Here is a 20399-nt window from a genome sequence, read left to right as displayed (position 1 = left end):
GCACGTGTACCTTCCGCCGACCACTGGCGACAACATCGATGTACTGTGGAGACCTCACGCCCCACGTGTTGAGCAATTCGGCGGTACGTCCACCCGGTCTCCCGCATGCCCACTATACGCCCTCGCTCAAAGTCCGTCAACTGCACATACGGGTCACGTCTACGCTGTCGCGGCATGCTACCAGTGTTAAAGACTGCGATGGAGCTCCGTATGCCACGGCAAACTGGCTGACACTGACGGCGGCGGTGCACAAATGCTGCGCAGCTAGCGCCATTCGACGGCCAACACCGCGGTTCCTGGTGTGTCCGCTGTGCCGTGCGTGTGATCATTGCTTGTACAGCCCTCTCGCAGTGTCCGGAGCAAGTATGGTGGGTCTGACACACCGGTGTCAATGTGTTCTTTTTTCCATTTCCAGGCGTGTATATCCATATCTGTACTCCATAAGGCACCATACGGTAGCCACTGTCATTCTCTCCCTTTTTCCTGTTCCATTCGCTGTTCCTGTTCCATTCGCGGATGGTGCGTGGGAAGAACAACTGTCGATGAACTTCCGTATGAGCTCTGATCCTTCCGACTTTCTCGTCGCAGTCACGTTGCGATACATTTGTGGGGGAAGTAATACACGGTCCAGTCACATTAATACGGCCACCTGAATAACCACCTCTTACAGAACGAGAAGTGAACGAAGACAGTCAGTGAGGTTCTGGAAGGCACCGACATGGATGTGGAACCATGCCAACAGCTACGCTAGGTTTCTCGGTTATCCGTGGCGAAACAGCTCGATCGAGATGGTCTCACAGGCTCTCGATTTGGTTTAAGTTCGGGGAGTTTGGTGGTCAGGGGAGTATCGTAATCTCATCTTGGTCCTCGACGAACAACGGACGTGCACTGCGAGCCGTGTCACTTGTTGCATATTCCTGCTGGTACATGTCATCGTGCCGTGGAAAACAAATCCCACGGATAAATGCACACTTGCGTTGATCCATTGTCTCTCCAGAATGACGGGATCACCCAGGAAATGCCACGAAAACATTCCCCAGACCATAACGCTCGCTGCTGGTTGCACGGTGTTTGATTTCTCACGTTTCACGCTGTACACACCAACGGCAATTTGTCCAATGGAGCGAACAAACGTGATTTATCTGTAAAGTTCACCTGTCGCCACTCACTGGTCGTCTAGTTGCGGTATTGTCATGCAGCTTCCATCCTTCATCGCCGATGAACAGCAATCTGCATTGATGCATGAACCAGGCGGCAGTGGCGAAGGCCCATCGCAGCAACGTGCACTGAACGGTCGTTGAGGACACACTGTTGGTAACCCATTGGTTTATATGGGCCTTCAGTTGCTCAACAGTACATGTTTATTCGCCCGTACACACATCTCCGCAGCCGTCATTCGCTTCTGTCATCCATGACCTATGGCGCACTACAATGGCCTAAGCGCTGGTTTTAGATAGTGAGATTTTGCCATGCAGGGTTTACTTTAACCACAGCGGGACGCCAACAGTTTACAGACTTATCCGTTTCTTCCATCCATGTCAAATCTCCGTTTCCGCATTACGACAATGACTGGACTGCTTCCCGCGTCCCTCCGAGAAGCTGCCACCTGCCGTCTGTCAGTGGCTACTGCCCGTTGACGTCGAACATAGGCGGTGGTTACTTAAATGTAATTACGATCTCCAGCGAGGAAACTACTCCGGAAGGCCCCATTCAGTATGTCGGCATTCTGTCATCGTAGATTTTTGTAAGCATTATGGTCATTGAGGGACTGGACAGATCATTTCGACCCGCTTACTGACTTTATATAAGAATATTCTATACGTGTTCCAAGAATGTTAAAAAGAATTTCAAAGTGATGAGATTTAACTCGTCAGTGAATGAAGATTTTACAAAATGGTCACAGGTCAGAATGGAGAGAGAAAACAACGTGAAAGAATATAGAAGGCTAGACGAAGAACAACAAAAATTTGGTTCAAAAATGGTTCAAATGCCTCTGAGCACTATGGAACTTAACATCTACGGTCATCAGTCCCCTAGAACTTAGAACTACTTAAACCTAACTAACGTAAGGACATCACACAAGACCCAGTCATCACGAGGCAGACCAAATTTGATGCTGGCAGTGAATTTGGGAGTATGTGGGTGGCAACTACACGGGCTTTTAGCTAAGTCTGGCGCATTGTTTCCACTTGTCTTGGGCACGGCTGTAAGGAGTAAAGGAACAAAAGAATAGATGAGAATTGGAACATGGAATGTCAGAACCCTATTAAAAGCTGGGAAACTAGAAGAGGTTAAGATGCTGATGGAAAGGTCACAGCTGGACATATTAGGAATCTGTGAAACTAGATGGTGCGGTAACGGTGTTTTTATGTCAGGAGATTTCAGGATCATTCACAGTGGTAGTGCTCGAACAGGAAGAAATGGCGTCGCTATAATTTTCAGAGGAAAATAGAACAACAACATGTTGAACACATACCACTGCAGTGATAGGATAATGATGATGAAATAACCCATGGATTTGTGTGTAATTGCAGTTTACTTATCAACAACAAATAGCAAGGATGAGGAAGTAGAAGTACTATATAAGCAAATTGAAGACTAAATGAAACTGGTTAAAGAAAAGGACAATCTTATCATAGTTGGTGATTTCAGTACATCGATTGGTGAAGATAACAAAGGATTATGAAATGGCAAGTTCGGGCTAGGAAAAATGAATGCTACAGAAGAAAGGTTGCTAGATTTCTGTGAACAATACGATGTGATAGTCACCAACACGTGTTTTGAAATGCTCTAGAGTAGAAGATACACATGGAAAAGTCCAGCTGATGGCAAAAGCTATCAAATAGATTATATCCTAGGCAAGAGGAAATTTATGAATCAAATAAAGTCGAGCCACTGACACCCTGGATATGATATAGACAGTGACCATGTTCTAGTGATAGCAGACTATAGTAGTAGTTTAAGAAATATAAAAGAACTAACCAACACAGGTGGTTTGTAGACAAACTTAAGGAAAAGCAAGTAGCTGCGGACATGAAAGAATTGATCGATAACCGGATAGGTAACAGGGAAAGATGGGAAGGACTCAAACAGACCATAGAAGTAGCTGCTAAAGTACTAGTAGGATTAAAGAAACTAGAACCGAGAAAACCATGGATGACCAAGGAAAATACTAGACCTTATTGAAGAACGAAACAGGCTGAGAAAAAAGGATTTCGATAAGTACAAAAAAGTAAAAAATGCATTTACATAGAAATGTAGATTTGAAAAAGAAAAGTGGATGCACGACAGACATAAGCAAATTCAACAAGATATAAGTGGAGGTCAGATTGATAAAAGAGCCTACTCCAAAATTAAATCAATGCAGATAAAGCCAAGAACAAAAACAAATATGGTCAAGGATAAAAACGGTGACCTACGTTTCGAATTAGAGGATGTATGAGAAAGATGGAAAGAGTATATTGAGGAACTATATGAAGAAGAAGATATTGCTAATGAGGGGAAAATTTTGGAAGAAGAGAGCAGTGAGGATATCGATATGATAGGGCCACCTTTATCTAAAGAGGGATTCAACAGTGCCTTGAATGATCTAAGTAACGGCAAAGCGACAGGCACAGATAACATCCCAGCAGAAATACTGAAGGAAATTGGAGAATCAACAAAAGAGTACTTATATAAACTTATTAAAGAGAAGCCGCCTACAGGTTTGCTTAACAGCAAAACAGTAATAATTCAAAAAAAAAAAAAAGGAATGCGCTGGATTGTGAGAACTATAGAACTCTCTCCTTACTTCCAAAATAATGTTAAACATAATTAAAAATCGGATAAAAAACAAAACTGAGGCAAACGTAGGAGAAGACCAATTTGGTTTCAGATCCGGAAAAGGAACTAGAGAGGCAATACTACCCCTGGGGATGGTATTAGAAAGACGAATTGGAGTTAATAGGAAAGCCTACTTGACCTTTATAGATTTACAAAAATTATTTGACATGATTAATTGGAAATTGTTATTTCGAACAATGAAGGAAATAAATCTTGATTTGAAGGACAGAAGATTAATCTGGAACCTGTATGAATGCCAGGAAGCAGAGATAGAAGTGAATGGTGTGAAGAAGACAGCAAAAATAAGGTGGGGAGTAAGGCAAGGAAGCCCGTTATCACCATATTTGTTCAACTTATTTATTGAAAAAAAAACATTAAAAAATTCAAAAGAATAACCAAAGAATTAAAATTAACGGGGAACGAATACACTCTATCCGTTTTGCAGATGATATAGTATTACTTGCTGACTCAGTAAAGGAAATGGAGTTTATGTTGCTAAAATTTGCCGATATCGCAAGAGAATTTAATCTAAAAATAAATAAGAAGAAAACAAAAACTATGGTAGTAGGGAAAACAAAAGAAGATGGTAAAGTTAATATTAAACTAGAAGGTGATGTTCTAGAGCAGGTTGAGAACTTCTGTTATTTGGGGAGCACAATCACTGACGACAATAAATGTATCACAGATATAAAGAGAAGAATAGCTTTGGCAAAGCAAGCTTTCCAAAATAAAATGAATTTACTAACAGACAATCATATAAGCCTAGAAAGTAGGAAAAAGTTTGCCAAAATTTTTGTCTGGAGTGTCTTAACATACGGATGTGAAGCGTGGACTCTGAGAAAGACAGATAAAAAGAGACTGGAAGCAATGGAAGTATGGATATGGAGAAGAATGACGAAAACAAGCTGGGTAGATAGAAAAACTAATGAACAGGTCTTAAGTGAAATGAATGAGAACAGAACGCTCCTAAATTATATAGGAAAAAGAGAATCAAAAATGATAGGGCACATAATGAGACACAGCCAGTTCCTAAAGAATGTAGTTGAAGGAAAAGTTTTAGGGGAAAAAACCGAGAGGCAGGCCAAGAGCAACGTAACATCAAAGAGGATTTGGGGATAAAATCGTATGAAGAATTGAAAAGGATGACAATGGAGAGAGGGACGTGGCTAAATCGACAAGGCATATCCTTTAGTTTATGATGATGATACTGACTTTACAGTACACCAAAAGTTCTTAACATATTTGGTCGTGTCGGTTGGCAAGGTGACCTTCTCCTCATCTATTTCATTGGACAAGTAGACTTTCGTGCTTACTTTCCCGTGTCCAGTGCAGACTGGGGGTACTTACTCCCGGACATAATAAGAAGTTTATGTATTCGTTTGTGTGGTGGTTACTGTGAAGCCGTTGCTGGAGGACAAAACTCTGCTTGCCGAATTCGCGCATCACCACAGCACGCGGCCCGTACAATGAAGTTTGGATTAATTCACATACATGCAACTTTAGAGTATGTTTATTAATGCTGCTAAACAGTGTTCTGATTGACGGTACTTGGTGGTGGCAGAAATTACGACCTCTTTCCCATCGTCAGTTTCTAGTAGTAGTTGTCAGTGCCAGAGCGCCGCGTGATGGAATCATTACTCAGCGATTGCTATTTGGGGAAAAGGCAAGAAGATCTGTAACCATCGATGTGATTAAAAGCACAACAAGTAGTAGTAAAGGGAACCGGCTGTGGGTTAACTATTGCTTTAATTTTAACGACCAGCTCTACTGTTGTATTTATTTCACGCTGTACATCTTCGTCACACCACTGATAATATTCTCGTGGGTGAGGTTCATTGTGACGTCACTGGGCATCGGGTATCGATAAAAGCGTGCGAGAATCCGATAAATTCTTCCAAACGGAAATTTAAAATGCGGCGTAAAAAGCAAACCGGAAAATTGTGGAATGCAAAGGTGCATACCTTTGTTAATTAAAATATTCGCACCCATAGTTGTATCAAATTATTAAAAAAATTCCGTAGCTGTCGGTCACTGGTTCTCCATATTCACATCACACTGCATGAAGGTGCCGCTAAGGAGGACTGTGCAGGCCCTCGCCCATTACACATGTACAAGAAATTTGTTTTAACTTGAGACAATTAAATATCTCGAACACAACGCACCGTACGAAAAAAACAGCTCCTAAACACTTCTCCTCCATAGGTGGCACCAACTTTGCATTTTGAAAAAGGCACCCCCCGCCCCATTTTGATTGCATATTCGGATTCTACGCCAGAAAATACGTACGGTTTACTCAAACCATTATTTCCCATTCGTGGTAGATTGCCCAGTAATTGACGATATCAAATGTGTGTTTTTTGCAATTAAGAATCGACACATTTGATTGTGCGTTTCATTTACGATGTAAAAGTAAACCTTTGTGTTCTAACGCTTGATATTGTTGTTTAAACGTTAGGGCATACGTAAGTGTGATCGGACAGTGGCAAGTGACACGAATAGACATTGACATTTCTGACAAATAGGCTACTTGTATGGTAACGTATCCTTCTGTTCCTGCGGGGCTGATAGTGGTGAGACGCCAAACCACCAGAATGTTTGATTTCGGTGGCCCCCTCGAACCCCGCCATCAGAATGACTGGATTTCGGCGTGTGTTTCCATCCAGCCGCCTCAACTCTCGTGCTGGTCGCTACGCGGCTCCAGCGGAATACAAACCACAACCTATGCAATAAGGTGAAATGTACATGAAGTGATAGTGACAATCGCATCTCACCCCAGTGGAGATGGACAATGGGACACACCGAAATCATGTATTCCGATGGAAACAGAAAACTATTACATCAACGTCGTTTGTTCCTGGATCATGCTATACGGAGTTTCTAACCATACCTTGAAATGGCTAATCATATTGTGCAGTACAGTCGAATTGGCAACACTAAAGACAATTTCGAACAAAAATATCAACTTCATACTAGTTACTACCCACCTTCCACACGGAGCACGTCCATATGTCACCACTTGACTTCTAGTATCAGCTGGATGCAGTTGACGTCAACAAGTGTATAGGCCTGAAGATGACGTAGTTACAACGTTGAAACTAGTTGCCAAATAAAATCGGCACCTTAAATGCAGCTGGAGGAATTTCTTCCTCACCCATTCAATGAAACGTAGATTCAAATACGTTCCTTCTTATCTGCAAAAATGTTCAAATGTGTGTGAAATCTTATGGGACTTAACTGCCAAGGTCATCAGTCCCTAACCTAAATTATCCTAAGGACAAACACATACCCATGCCCGAGGGAGGACTCGAACCTCCGCCGGAACCAGCCGCACAGTCCATGACTGCAGGGCCTTAGATCTTATCTGCAGAAACAGGCACACTTGATACTCGTCGATTACTGTGCCACCTACCACGGATGGAAAACAATGGTTTGAGTAAACCGTACGTATCTTTTTAGCGTGGAATCAGAATAAGCAATGAAGTTGCGGGGTTCCCATTTGAGAATAAAATGCTGACCCCGCCCATGCCGTTTGGAGGTCGCTCGCTGTAGTGCAGACAGATGCCCTCCTTACTAACATTAACTTTTCGCCTAGAACCTTTTTTCGTTCGATGTGTCTTTTTCGATATATTTAGTTGTTTCACGTTAAAAGAAACGCCCTGTACACTGATGAACCAAAATATTATGACCGCCTGCTTAACATCCTGCTGGTCCACCTTTGAAAAGAGATTCCTCGTGGGATGGATGCGACGAGTTCTTCGTAGGTTTCCTGTGATGTGTGACACCAGATGTCTGCACACAGGTTACGCAATTCCCGTAAATTACAGGCTGGTGGTCTGTGGGCGCGGAACGTGTCCCAGATGTTTTTCATCCTGATCAGGTCAGGCAAATTTGGTGGCCGACACATCAACGTGAGTTGGCTATCGTACCGCTCAAACCACTGAAGCACTGAAGCACGATCCTGGCCTTGTAATATGCACGATTATCCTGCTGGAAGATGTTACCGCCGTCGGGAGAGACATCAAGCATCGTGATGCATTACTACTGCATGTCTCATGGAAGTCAACGTTAATGGCCCCCGTAACAAAACGCTGCCCCCACCGGCCTGCATCCATTGCACGGTACATGTTTCCAGAAGTCGTCCACCTGGATGATAATGTATCTGGACAATACTATCGATATGATGTATTTGTGGCACAAGACGACACATTTCCATTGATTCACTGTTCATTTTTTTTGATCCGGTACCCTCTGTGTCTTAATTGATGATGTCATTGCATCAACTTGGGAACATGATGTTCTAGAATGTGCACTGAACGATGTGCTCCGACATATACAGCCGCCTGTCCTGCTTTAAAGAGCGGGGAAGCCTTCGACCTCCATGGTCTACGATGCGGCGTGGACATCCAACGTCTTACCGCATGATCACGGTTTCGCCGTTCGCCAAAACTCCTCATAAATGCCACGACACTAGCATGATGTCGGTGAATTTCCCCATTTGCATCCTGAATCGTCGCTACAAAGATTCGCCGTTCGCCTCTGCTCGGTATCGTACCGGTCGTTTGTAACTGAGGCTCTCTCTGGAACAACGACTTAACTGAAATATATTGAGATACAGAGCAGCGAACGTTTTAAATAATTTTTTATTCATTTCAAACTGTCGTACATGGACTAAAGTGCAGTCAAATGTAAACGAAATATTATGCCCTCAGAATATATGATGTGATACCATAATATGTAAGAGTGACTGATGTGGATTGCAGTTGTTCCAGAGAACGCCTCAGTTAAAGTGCATCTACTCACAGTGGTCCAGTGTGGACTGTAATTATCGTATGGTTCAAATGGCTCTGAGCAGTATGGGACTTAACTTCTGAGGTCATCAGTCCCCTAGAACGTAGAACTACTTAAACCTAAGTAACCTAAGGACATCACACACGTCCGTGCCCGATGCAGGATTCGAACCTGGTTCCGGACTGAAGCGTCTAGAACCGCACAGCCACCGCGGCCAGCATTCCGCTAGATTGCTTCAATATGAAAGCTGAAATAATTCGGTGAATGACGTAAAGAACTTTTTAGCACCTGAAGCGATTAATCAACTGTAACTTTTTTGTGGTACGAGCACTTTTGTGGCACGGATCCCTCGCTTGCCGCTGTGAGTAGGTTTTTGCAAGATGCCGCTTATGACATCAGTTGTATTCATATGCACTTTAATGTTATCCAGAAGCCTACTGCCTCGAATATTTTCCGCCGCTTAAACGAAAGGAAAAATTTGTGGTTTTCCCCCTCGCTCCAAACTCTAGTGGTGTCGAAAGTAATACTTGTGGTGTGAGGGAAAAGTTCCTCCATGTAGCATACACTGACGTGCGTAGCTGTAGATGTGCGTGTCGTAGATGGTGAGAGAAGAGGATCAGCACTAGCCAGGCTGGTGGCTGGGAAAGGGGCGATGGAGTGGTGTTGGTCCTCTAGGGAGACGGCTCCGTGCTGCGTGCCCAGAAAACTGCAGCGCGTGCGCGAGGTCGATGTTAACTCGCAGACAAAGCGGCACAGCCTAGCCGCGTGCTGTACATCTGTGTAGAAAAGTTGTAGTGCTGCTGTTCAGCCGCTTGCCGTCTCATTTACAAGTGTTTCATATCGCGTTGTACTAAATGCGGTGTCAGGAGTGTTGAGTGTGCCTGTAGATTCACACACCCACTTCCATGTTTCTTTTCCCAATTGTATATGTTGATGAGTAATATTTTGTAAGTTTTAGGTTCTTGGTCACCCTGCCCCTCCCCACTCTCAAAATTTATGGATACTAATTTTGTAGCTGTACTGATACCAAAACCGACGACTCATTCATTTTTGTAACAATGGGATCAATATTTTAAGAGCTGTCTCATACGGCATATCGAGAGAAAAATTTAATGAAAAACCTACGGAGTCATAACCCGGCGATCAAAAATTTTCCGTTTGAGGGCGTTGCTGCAGCGTATAATTAACGTAGCGCGACTCCCATGCTGGTACGTAAGCACCGACATGGAGGCAAGGGATTAGTGAGGAATTCGTGTCTTTCCGGGGGCGGTAAGTGCGGAAACGTGAACTATGGTGACATTATCACGAAATGTGTCCAAGCAGGACCAACGTGCTGTTGTGCTTTTCTTGGCTGCCGAAGGAAAAAAACCGATAGACATCCATCGGATAGTGAAGAACGTATATGGGGCAGAATGTCTGTCGAAAACCACCGTTGTGGAATGGTGCGCAACAAGGGCTGCTGCTGCTTCACGATTACGCACGTTTCCCTATCGCAAATGTCGTGCCACGGAAGTTAAGCTAACTCCAGTAGGAGACATTCGAGCACCCACCCTCTAGTTCTGGTCTGCCCCCATATTATTATCACGCCGTCTGTCCATTAAAAAAAGACTTTAAAGGGTCGACGATTCCTGTCGAACGAGGTGTGCTGCAGGTAGTTACGAACGTCTTCACGCAGCAGGAGACGATGTTTTACCAAACGGGTATCTTCAACCCCGTGCGACGGTGAAATGATTTGCCTTAATGATGACGACGGTTTTGACAGAATGGCGTATCGGTTTTGATAGCCCCTTATACAAGTAGACAGGAAGACTGGTCAGAAGATGAAATTCCAAGTATGTGCGAGAAGTCCTCACAAGTGGTTACCTCTTATCAGAGAGTGTGAGTAACTTATCCCTCGTTTCCAAGTTTCCCAAACCTATTCCTCTCTCCACCCTGAGGAAAAAGTGGTTCAGATGGCTCTAAGCACTATGGGACTTAACATCTGAGGTCATCAGTTCCCTAGACTTAGAACTTCTTTAACCTAACTAACCTAAGGATATTATAGATTAAATGATATGATATTATTCACAGGAAGCTGTCGAGATTTCAGCTACACTCCTTTAAGGACTAGGCGACTTCATTATATTGAAAGATGGCTGGTACATTCGATGTTTATCCGCAATGAATTACCAACATGGGTCTGTATTTCTGTTTTCTTACAAAAGGGCGATGAAAGGGCTTGATTCGTCCCTCCCAAACGCACATAGTTCTGTAAACTTTCCTTTTCTTGCTGACTTAATTCGTTCAACTGTTCAAGATGCGTAACATTATTCTTTCCTCACCATTAGCTCCATCAGGTTCCTTACAGTGGCTGATAATGCTGTGGAATGGTCTCACTTTCTGTCAGTAGTAGGCAAGCAGTGCTGGAGGGTTTGTCCTTGCTGTAGATATAGGTATACGTCTTCCTACAAGCTTGTCTGAGATGGTCTGCCGGACGTTCTCTAAAGGCTGAATATTGTTTGTTAGGGGACACTAGGGCGATTGTCTAAGTTGTTAATCATGTAAGAGCACTGTTAATCACACCGTTCAGCGCTCAGACCCCCACCACAATCTTCCTTCCGACTGGTAATTGCAAGATGGTATCCCACGCTCACTGTTGATCAAATGCATCCGAATGCAATTTGGATATCAACTCTCTCTCTCTCTCTCTCTCTCTCTCTCTCTCTCTCTCTCTCTGTCAGATTGGAAATTTGTGGTAAAGACAATGGGACCAAACTGCTGAGGTCATCGGTCCCTAGGCTTACACACTAATTAAACTAACTTACGATATGGACAACACACACCCATGCCCAAGGTAGGACTCGAACCTCCGACGGGGGGAGCCGCACGAACCGTGACAAGACGCCGCAGACGGCACGGCTACCCCGCGCAGCTCACTCTCTATCAGATAACCTCTTTATAATCTCCCAGAAATCCACTTATGTACCTGACCAAACAGCCAGCCGCAGGCTAACTTGTGAACACTTTGGCGCGCAGCGAAAAAACTACACTAAGTCCCGCCCTAATCCGCCAGCTCTGGAGAAGGGATGACAACCAACCATGTCTGCTACAAGCGGCCAGTCGCGCTATCGGTAGACAGCGCTCTTTGATGTTGAATTAGATCAGACATGCTCCCAAGATGACCCAAACACCGGAGTAGCTGAGCCATTTATCTCGTCTGATGACTGCAGTAGACTGAGCGCTAGAGTTAATACTATGGTAAGCTCGGTGTGGACATACTGTCCCGGCCCGAAGAAGCATGCCTGCCTGTATGCCTAACAGTTTGGCGGGTCGATGTGTGTTTGTTGACGTGCGGCGTACAGCGGCCTGTGTTATGATTGATAAGCTGTGCGTGCCTAGCGGTGTTGTGTAGCCGACGGTAGGCGCCTGATAATTCCGCAGTCTGTCCGTCATGGATGTATTGACGTGCGACTACCATCGTAGGACAAAGCCCGCGAATACAACAAGAAAAGATTTTACTCCACTTCCACAACTGAAACTTTACACTAAGGTGACAAGAGTCATGGGATAGCCTTATGCGCATTAACAGATGGCGGTAGTATCGTATAAACGGTCAGTGCATTGGCTGTTCTCTCATTTGCACTGAGAGGAGTCTTGTGAAAATGTTTACGACGTGATTATGGCCGCATCACGGGAACTAATAGACTTTGATTGCGGAACGGCAGTTGGAGCTAGACACCTGGGACATATCATTTCAGAAATCGTTAGAGAATACAATATTCAGATATTCACAGTCAAGAGTGTGCCGAGTATATCATACTTTCAGGCATTTCATCTCACCCCGGTCAGCACAGTTGTTGACAGACTTCACTTAACGACCGAGACTATTGGCTTTTGCGTAGAGTTGTCAGTGCCAGCAGACAAGCAACACTGCGTGAAATAACAGCACATATCAATGTGGGACGTAGGACTAACGAATTCGTTCGGACAGTGCAGCGAAGTATGGCGTTTAGTGGGCTATAGTGGCAAACGACCTACACGTGTTCCTTTAACAGCCGACATCGCCTGCAGGGCCCCTCCTGGGCTCGTGACCATATCGGTTGAACGCTAGATGACTGGAAAACTCTGGCCTGGTCAGATGAGTCCCGATTTCTGATGGAAGTGCTGATGGTGGGTTAGAGTTTGGCGTAGACCCCACGAGTCCATGGACCCAGGTATTGTGCAAGCTGCTGGCGACTTCATAACGGTTAGGCTGTGTTTACAGGGAATGGACTGGGTCCTCTAGTTCAACAGAATCGATCATTGATTGGAAACTGTTAAGTTCGGCTACTTGGAGACCATTTGCAGCCATCATGTTCCCAAACAACGATAGAATGACAGTGCTCCATGCCACTGGGTCACAATTGTTCGTGACTGGTTTGAAGAACATTCTGGACAATTAGAGCGAATAATTTGGCCATCCAGGTAGCCTGACATGAACCCCATCGAACATTTATGGAAAGTAATCGAGAGGTCAGTTTGTGTACTGAAGTCGGCGCCGGCAACTCTTTAGCAATTATGGACAGCTATAGACGCATCATGGCTCAATATTTCTGCAGGGGACTTCTAACGACTTCTTGAGTCCATTCTATGTCGAGCTGCTGCACTACATCCGACACGATATTAGGTGGTACCCCATGACTTTTGTCACATCAGAATAGTTTTGTTTTTAACCAAACATGTCTCACACACTTCTTTTAGCCACTTTCGGCCATCTACAAAGAAATAATTGTTCTTTCATCGATAAATAATTACTTGTCAGATACATATTATTTAATAGCAGCACTTCATTGCCATTGCGAACTGTGGCGGATCTGACGACAGAGTACAATGCTGGAGCAAGCGTCAGTGTTTCGGAGCACACCGTTCAGCTGCTACTGAAGGTCGTGTTCCCATATTGGCACGACGACGTCGTTGCACTGGGTACGGGAGCATTTGGCTTGGACCGTGGATCAGCAGGAACGTATCGCCAAGTTGGATGAATCACTTTTATTGTTTCACTAGACGTCGTTGTGCAGGCGAACGGCTACATCGCGCCATTATACAGGCCAGTTAGGACAGTTATTGTTTTGGGGGGGACGTTCACCTGGCCCTCCGTCGAGTCCGTAGTAGCAATCGAAGCACAGTGACACAGTGACAGACAGAGCGACATGGGTTTCACACGGTCGCCGTTTTCGGAACCCATTTTTATTTGTAAAGAGGACATTTTCGGTCTTCAGAAATGTCTCCACACGCGAGCATAAAACATGTTCCAAAATTCTACAGCAGACTGTCGTTATGAGACATAGTCCTCTAGTTTTGTGCGTGTGTTAGACAACCCCTTTTGAATACTGGAATGACCTGCTTCGCTCCTCTAGAGACTTACGGCACATTGCTGCTAGAGGAGGGGCAAGCTTTTTCACGTATTTTATGCAGACTCGAAATGGTATCCTTTCAGGTCCAGTGGCCTTTCCTCTGTTGAGCGATTTCGGTAGCTTTTCATCCCTTAGTCAGATATTTAGACATCTGCCATTTTGTACTTCGTGCGACGATTTGAAGGAGGAACTGCAGAGCGCTCTTTCTCTACGAAACAGTTTTGGAAAAAAGACGTTTGGTATTTCGGTCGTTTCTGTCTCGTCCTCTCTTTCAATTCCACTACGGTCACAGAGTATCTGGACAGATGGCTTCTACCCGTTTGCTGATTTAGTGTAAGACCAAAACTTATTAGGATTCTCTGTGAAATCGATACATAAAATTTCACTTTGAAATCTGATGGACGCTTCGTGCCTAGCCCTCCTTATCCTAATTTGGGGTTGTTTAGTTTTTGTTTGTCTGTGACGCTTCGGCTAAGTTTAAATCAGCAGTGAAGCTCTCTTTGCTTTCGTCGCAGCTTCGTTGACGACGATGACTTCTTCCCGTCTGACAAATTCCGCGGAGATGAACATTATTGAGCATATCTGGGACGCCTTGCAACGTGCTGTTCAGAAGAGATCTCCGCCCCCTTGTACTCGTATTCCCTGCAGGATTCATGGTGTCAGTTCCCTCCAGGACTACGTCAGACGTTAGTTACGTGCACTTCTGCCTGCTCGCGGTTGCCCTATACGATATTAGGCAGGTGTACCAGTTTCTTTGGCCCTTCAGTGTATATCTGAAATCTGAATATTTTTAGCGTGGTGCAAAAGGACCAGCAACTGTAAAATGTAATTATATTAGATTTCAGCCTCCAGTAGCATAAGCAAAGAAACTTCACCTATGTTTCGGCTATAATAATGTAGCCTTCTTCAGAAGCGTCACAATATAAAATTGTGTAAATTTAATTTTATATCGTGACATTTCTGAAGAAGGCTGCATTATTATAGCCGAAAGCTAGGTAAAATTTCTTTGCTTATGCAACTGGAGGCAAAAAATTTAATATAATTATATCTGAAATCTTAAAATTAGAACATAGAAAATGTATGTAAGCCATACGAATAATAATAAGAATGTTTTGTAATGAGGAAAAGACGGTGTACTCATCGTGTATTTGTTTAAAGTGACCCACTTTCGATACACAGTAGAGAGGTAACGCGCGGAACGGCGCTAGCACGGAAGCGCGCCCGCGCGGCGCTGAGCGACGTGTGACGCTGGCGGCTGTGTTGCAGGGGCGGCGTCGGCGGGCAAGCACGAGAGCTGGGAGTTCGACTCCGGCGCGCGCGACCTCAGCCCGGAGCCGCACACGCTGCAGAAGCTGGTCGAGGCCGCCGGCGGCTCGCTCACCGCGGGGTCGCCTGCCTCCATGCTGGACCTCGCCAACAAGGTGCGTCAGCTTTGCAGCCACCCAGCGTCAGCATCCCATCGTCAAGTACTTCACTTTAGAGTCCAGAAAGGAACCGCCAGGCGTCTTGCGTGAGCAACCGTGGGAATTAAGACGGCATGAGCGCCCGTTTATTTTCAGTACTCGTGACGTTACGACGAGATGATTTCATTTCGGTCGTAAAAATATGTCAAATTTTTAAATTAGACTCCGGGCTACGCTGTATTCTTGATCTTCGATCCTGTGAAACAGATCTCTCGTACTGCAAGCTCTTTGCTTTCCATAGTTTGGGGTGTGATAGTATGGACCAAAACAAGAGAAAAACAGTCCAGTAAACATTTGCTCCAAAATACATACCTTAAAAGTTATGAGCACTTTCTCGTTAGAAGAGTAGCGAAGATGAAAAAGTACTCGTAGCTCTTAACGTATGCATTTTAGAGTATATGTTTACGCGACATTTTTTTCTATCATTTCCCAAAATATGGAAAGCAAACAGCGTGCGATAGAAGAGATTTGTTTCACAGTATTGAAGACCAAGAATTGCTCATAGCTCGTAAGATGCGCGTTTTAGAGCCCATGTCTACTTGACTTTTTTGTTTCGAATGGTCATTCCTGTCATACCTCTGAAAGTTGATCTTCACTTTTGAAACACTCTGTAGATTTTCACTTCAGACCATTTAATTAATATTTACGAAATAATTTATACTGAAACATTCACTTGTCACTAATATCTCATTAGCACGACGAGTGGCGGCAGCATGCTGCCATCATCAGGTGCATTTACATGAAACTATTAGTAACAAGTGACTGTTGCACTATACATTATTTCATAACAATCTTGTAATACATTCGCAGCCCTCAAATAACTCCCATATAACATGGATAAATTTAAGGCCTAATTAATTCCAAACCACATGAGGGAAACGCAGAAAGTTCTTGCAAGCAATTCATATTTTGTGGCGTATTCAGTAGATGTTCGAAGAAAAGCGAGCAGATTATTAGCAGTAGTTATTTCCTGCTAGTTTCACGTAATGTGGTCAACAGATACGAGGTTAATCCCAAAAGTAAGGTCTCCTATTTTTTAAAGTACGTAGACCTGTTTATTTCTATAATGGTTTACATCAGTTTACAGCTTGAACATTTAGCTACTTTTCGACATAATCACCATTTCTCTCGAAGCATTTCTGTAGACGCTGTTGCAGTTTTTGTATGCCCATGTCATACCAGCGCGCCGCCATGCTGTTCAGAAAGTTATGAACCTCTTCTTTCACATCGTCGTCGGAGCTGAATCGCTGGGACCGCAGTTAACGCTGACAGGTACTGTGAGACTCTCAAAAAACTCAAACGCACAATTCAGAACCGGAGAAGAGGAATTACAGGGCGTACACATTCTCCATGACAACCCTCTCCCATACATCGTTCAGAAAACCGTTGTTCTCCTGCAACAGTTCCAATGGAACATAATCACCCACCCACCCTATGGTCCTGACTTGGCGCCCAGTGACTATCACCTGTTCTTTAGATTAAAAGAACATTTGGCCGGAAACCGATTGAGCTCGCACGACGAGGTGAAAGAAGAGGTTCATAACTTTCTGAACAGCATGGCGGCGAGCTGGTATGACATGGGCATACAAAAACTGACACAGCGTCTACAAAAATGCAAAGACAGAAATGGTGATTAGGTCTAAAAATAACTAAATGTTCAAGCTGTAAACTGATATTAACCATTGTAGAAATAAACAGGTCTATGTACTTATAAAAAGTAGGAGACCTTACTTTTGGGATTACCCTTGTATAAAGATTGAAGGTAGGACCGTCCATTGAGTTTGAGCTATTCGTACCTTCTGCAATACAGAGTCATCCACCGCAGAGCCCCTCATCAGCTACACAACATTATGCTGCCTTTGGCTGCCTCCAACGTAACGTAATGATGCACTGCCCACATATGGACGCTCGCTTCTTAAACTTCATCTAAAAGAACAACCAACTGCATGATGCTACTCGTAAAGTATAAGAGGCGATCAAAAAGTTCGGCGTTCGAAAACCGTAGAATGCAGATGCGATATGCCACTCAGGCAAAATCATCGTGAGCATTAAGGCAGTCATTTCACCGACGCACCAGGTTGAAGATACCCGTCTGATGAAACACCGTGACTCGCTGTGTCAAGAAGTCCGTAACTGCCTGCTGCACATTCTCGTCCGACAGGCATTTTATAACGGACTGAAGGCGTGACAGTCGCGTGGCGAGACATCAGGCTTATATGGCGGTTGCTCGAGAGTCTCCCACTTGAGTTGGCGTAACTTCTGCGTTACGACATTTGTGATATGGGGGCACGCGTTATCATGAACTTGGCGTTCCACACCACAACAGTTGTTTTCGACAGACATGCTGCCCCATACACATTCTTCATTCTCCGGTGGATGTCTACGTTGTTTGCCCTTCAGCACACAAGAAAAGAATAACAGCACGTTGTCCTTGTTTGGACGAATTTCGTAATAACGTCGCCATAGTTAACTTTAACATTTGCCGCACGCACGTAAGAAATACACGAATGCCATACAACTGATCCCTTGCCTATAAGTAGGTGCTTACATACACGCGTCCAAGTCATGCTAGACTGCATATACGCTGCGGCAACGTCCTCAAACTGAAACTTTTGATCGCTCCTTATACCTAGGAAATTGTATGAATGGGTAATATGTTTGTGAAATGGAGGTTTGTAAAAAAGAGAGGGAGAGAGAGAGAGAGGAAGAAATGTGACATAACAATCTGCTATCTGGACTCTTACGTGCTTTTTACCACTCTGAAGTGATTATTTGTTACAGCCGGAGTTTTAGTACGGTAGGAGGGGAAATATGAAAAACATTTCTTAAGTGACCTAAGATTTTGTATTTGTTAACTGACGTAAGATTTGTTATAATTTACGAGTGACGAGAAAAAAAAGACTTTAACACTTAGTTGTTGATGAAGAAACGTGAATGGAAAAATTAGATTAACTTTTAAGGAAAAAGGGCTCTTCTTGCTAAGGAAGCTACTGTCTCGCCTTCGCCATTAATAGAGTTAGTATTCGTGAGGGCCTCAGTTGTTTTTAGGGCGCCCTCACGTCACCACTCAGTAGTTTCATAGACGGCTACCTACCTTCCTGTGGTGTTCCAGCCACTGACACTGACCGATATCACGTAACGAGATGGGTTCTCACACTGCATTTTCCCAGGATTTTGTGACTGAACGAATCTTTTATTCAGCGATGAAATAGAAACATTTTAAATGTTAAGGGTGCCAGCGCAGCTCAGCTTCGACTTGTTAGCCGATACGCACTTGTATCCGAGGACAAAATGTGCTAAACCGTCAGTCTTGGATTTAGTGTTTAACACGTTCGGCGCCGAGTTCCATTACAGACTTTAAAGGATGTCGTATTGCCGTATTCGTACTTTCAAGAGTCCCACTTCTTTTAAAACTGTATGTTTCGTGGTAACGTACTATCTACAGAAATATACCTGTCCCTTTGTCTACTGTCACGTGTCAAAAGTCTTTTTACGACGATCGAGCTTTAACCGTTTATGAAATACATCACTTCCCCACGTCACGCGTTACTCCACGTGTACTCGTAGGCTATGAGCAGGAGTCATATAAGGACTTAATGAGAATCAGTGTCGTATATTGCAAAAACGTTTTTCTGTTTGCAAACAGTGGAACGTAAAGGGTGAACGTAATTGAATGTATATTTATGTGATTCGGTATTTGACTCTGTTATGCTGAACATCGACATTAGTTGTATTTGCCTGTAGTTGCTGCTGTCATGGTTATTGAATTTGTGTTATCAGTCCTAACTGCCAGTAGCGGGACTAGGGTTAGAAGCGCAAATATTCGAAGCCTGTGGAACTGTATAATTTAACTTGTATCAATAGAAACTGCTGGCGACCTCATCGGGACGAGCATATTAAACCCACACAAGCAGTTTTAAAGTACTGCCCATTGCTCAAACGTAGACTTCTGTGTTAGTGCTTCATTAGTATATTGCTGTACGTTTGTCTTTGTGGCTAACTTGCCCTTTTTTCTTGTACTCCATTTTATTGATAGTAATGGATCATGAAATATTAGAGTCGACATCAGCGATAAGTGAGTCATATTTCCTTATTAAGTCAACGTGAATAAAAACTGGAAACTAACCGAGATTTAGAAACATATTACTTACCCTATCAGTCGCACATTTTTGCATCACTCCAAACTCCTCCGAGGTATAACTAGTGATCTCATGGTGACAGATTTCAATTATTTGTCTGCGGCAGAAAAAGGGGACAAGTTTGAGCAATAGTTTGGATCTGTTCTTTAGATCTTTCGGCTCGGACCATATTAACGGTGTCCATGTCTCTTAGCTTTACTTTGTGGAAGGTCTGGTCGGCGTAGCATCTAAGCTTTTTATGTTCATTGTCGAGACTCATCAGTATGACAGTAATTTCTCATATTGAAAGGCGGTACTCCTGACAAGAAATCGATGCACCGAACACAACAGCGCCAGCACTACGTTGGCTGGAGACAATTTTTTCTTAAGTAGAATGCTTCATTGCTGAAACGTCTGAGCAGTTACGACACTTGTGACTTCAAACTTGTCAATATCGAACTCTGCAGGTAGTCGGCACCAGAAATATGCAAACTTCAAACTTTAAAGATATAGGAACGGAATGGTTACTTTACTGACACATACTATTCATGCTCACAATTAAACGAACGATTGCAAAAGTAGATTTTAAATGTCGTGTTGGTCTAACTACTAACACCGATGGGGAGTTAAAATTTTACAAGAACGTAGTGGGATTACGTCCTAGCTACAAAATTATTGTGCGCTTAAGCTTTTCCGGCGAATCAACTGTTTGTATTCCTCTCGGGTGTCCACCCACGTGCAGTCGTTTACGAAACGCGATATTTAGACATTGTATCGTACTGTCATCTTAATGTGATAACCTGTGCAATGAGTGTCTTTGTTAAATCCCACATACT

The 20399-nt window shown here is 43.8% G+C and overlaps 1 protein-coding gene across 2 annotated transcripts in view; it reads left to right on the top strand.

The window, feature by feature from the left end:
- The window catches only part of LOC126268025 (colorectal mutant cancer protein), a 585914-nt gene that overhangs the window by 197371 nt on the left and 368144 nt on the right, over window positions 1–20399 (top strand). For both annotated transcript variants that reach the window (XM_049973446.1, XM_049973454.1), the window contains exon 3: window positions 15249–15403. In XM_049973446.1, the coding sequence (XP_049829403.1) occupies window positions 15249–15403 (155 nt within the window). The remainder of the gene's footprint in view (window positions 1–15248; window positions 15404–20399) is intronic.

The sequence above is a fragment of the Schistocerca gregaria genome, chromosome 1 (genome assembly GCF_023897955.1).
Source record: "Schistocerca gregaria isolate iqSchGreg1 chromosome 1, iqSchGreg1.2, whole genome shotgun sequence".
NCBI classification, from domain to species: domain Eukaryota; kingdom Metazoa; phylum Arthropoda; class Insecta; order Orthoptera; family Acrididae; genus Schistocerca; species Schistocerca gregaria.
Note: the sequence above shows the minus strand (reverse complement) of the source record. Positions and strands in the feature narration are given on the sequence as shown.